Raw genomic sequence first — 1,666 nt, forward strand, 5'->3', positions numbered from 1 at the left:
ATAGCAGCGGTAGCTAATGCACCACCGCGGTGTTAGCTTAGCTAATAGCAGCGGTAGCTAATGCACCACCGCGGTGTTAGCTTAGCTAATAGCAGGCGTAGCTAATTCACCACCGCGGTGTTAGTTTAGCTAATAGCAGCGGTAGCTAATTCACCACAGCGGTGGTTTTATGATTCACTTATTAATCATAAAACAAACATGAAAACATGAAACTGTACCCGATTGAATGTTTTTTGGGTGTTGAATCTTGAAACATAAAGTGTCGTCGTTGTCAGTTGTTATGGCAACGGGTCTGTGTGTGGCGTAGTCGACACAAAGAGAGAGAAAGAAGAATGTGAGTGGATTTGAGTTGTTGTTCAGTGGTTCCTCTGCGATATTTTCCCTTTGCTGTGGCGCACTGCATTAATAACGCCTCCGTCTTTCTGGCCTGCGGCGTTGTGGACATGTGCGAAATGTCCGAATGTTAACAATGACATGCAGGGGGTCGGTAACAAGAAAACGACCTCAAGAAAACAAGAAAACGACCTCACCACTTAGCGGTTGAACGTTCTGACGTTTTGCTCCCGCAGCCAATGGCAACGACAGCAAGAAGTTCAAAGGTGACATAAGAGGCCCCAGCCTGCCGTCGCGGGTCATCCACATCCGCAAGCTTCCCAGCGACATCACAGAGGCCGAGGTCATCAGCCTGGGCCTGCCGTTCGGCGACGTCACCAACCTGCTGATGCTGAAAGCCAAGAACCAGGTACCGGCCGTCGCCATGACGCCCAGACCGGCCGGCCCTGGAAACCGAAGACTTTATATCGTCTCTGTATCTCCGTCTGTGTGTTTCAAATCTATTTGGTCTGGATAAAAGTGGATACGAATCGGAAGTCAGGAATTTGTGTTTTCCCAACATTTGAGCCAACCTTTACCTTCTTGCTAACAGCCAACAGCAGGGACTTAAAGCTGCAGGAAGCTTTTATTAAAAGAAATTCACATATTTGTTGCGACGGTTTGGTACGAGACATGCAGTCTGTGAAAGGCTCGTCTGCTGTAGAAACAACCAGTCGGAGCTCAGAGTAGCATAGCCACCGACGACGGTGAATAAACTGTTTTCCTGTAACGGCCATTTTCACATTTTTCAATGCATACACAGGAATGATTGACAGCGCTAAGACCCGCCTCCTGGCTCCGATTGGTTGCTTTTGGTTAATTTCTTCAGAAGGCTGTAGCGGTTCTGGGAGGAGATTGATCTTTTTTTTAGATTATCTGTCTCACAACAAACATGTAAAAAATATATTTATTAAAAAGTGACTCTGCAGCTTTAAGCTCCTGGATTTGAGTTGTTGAAACCTGCAGAAGCCCTGACTGTTTGTCTGCTTCGTGTCGCCTGTCAGGCCTTCTTGGAGATGAACTCGGAAGAAGCGGCTCAGAACATGGTGGGTTATTACTCCACTATGATGCCCGTCATCCGACACCAACCCGTCTACCTGCAGTTCTCCAACCACAAGGAGTTAAAAACGGACAACTCCCCCAACCAGGAGGTAACTCCCGCTCTGTCTGCAGCCTGCTGGCCACCGTTGGCCCCTGGTGGCTCCTGCTGGCCACCGTTGGCCCCTGCTGGCCACCGTTGGCCCCTGCTGGCCACCGTTGGCCCCTGGTGGCCACCGTTAGCCCCCTGGTGGCC

General features: G+C 49.6%; 1 protein-coding gene across 1 annotated transcript in view; it reads left to right on the plus strand.

The window, feature by feature from the left end:
* The window catches only part of LOC103461136 (polypyrimidine tract-binding protein 1-like), a 10,375-nt gene that overhangs the window by 2,805 nt on the left and 5,904 nt on the right, over nucleotides 1-1,666 (plus strand). Inside the window, exons 3-4 of the mRNA XM_017303583.1 lie at nucleotides 570-742; nucleotides 1,377-1,523. Of these exons, the coding sequence (XP_017159072.1) occupies nucleotides 570-742; nucleotides 1,377-1,523 (320 nt within the window). The remainder of the gene's footprint in view (nucleotides 1-569; nucleotides 743-1,376; nucleotides 1,524-1,666) is intronic.

The sequence above is a fragment of the Poecilia reticulata genome, unplaced genomic scaffold (genome assembly GCF_000633615.1).
Source record: "Poecilia reticulata strain Guanapo unplaced genomic scaffold, Guppy_female_1.0+MT scaffold_648, whole genome shotgun sequence".
NCBI lineage: Eukaryota > Metazoa > Chordata > Actinopteri > Cyprinodontiformes > Poeciliidae > Poecilia > Poecilia reticulata.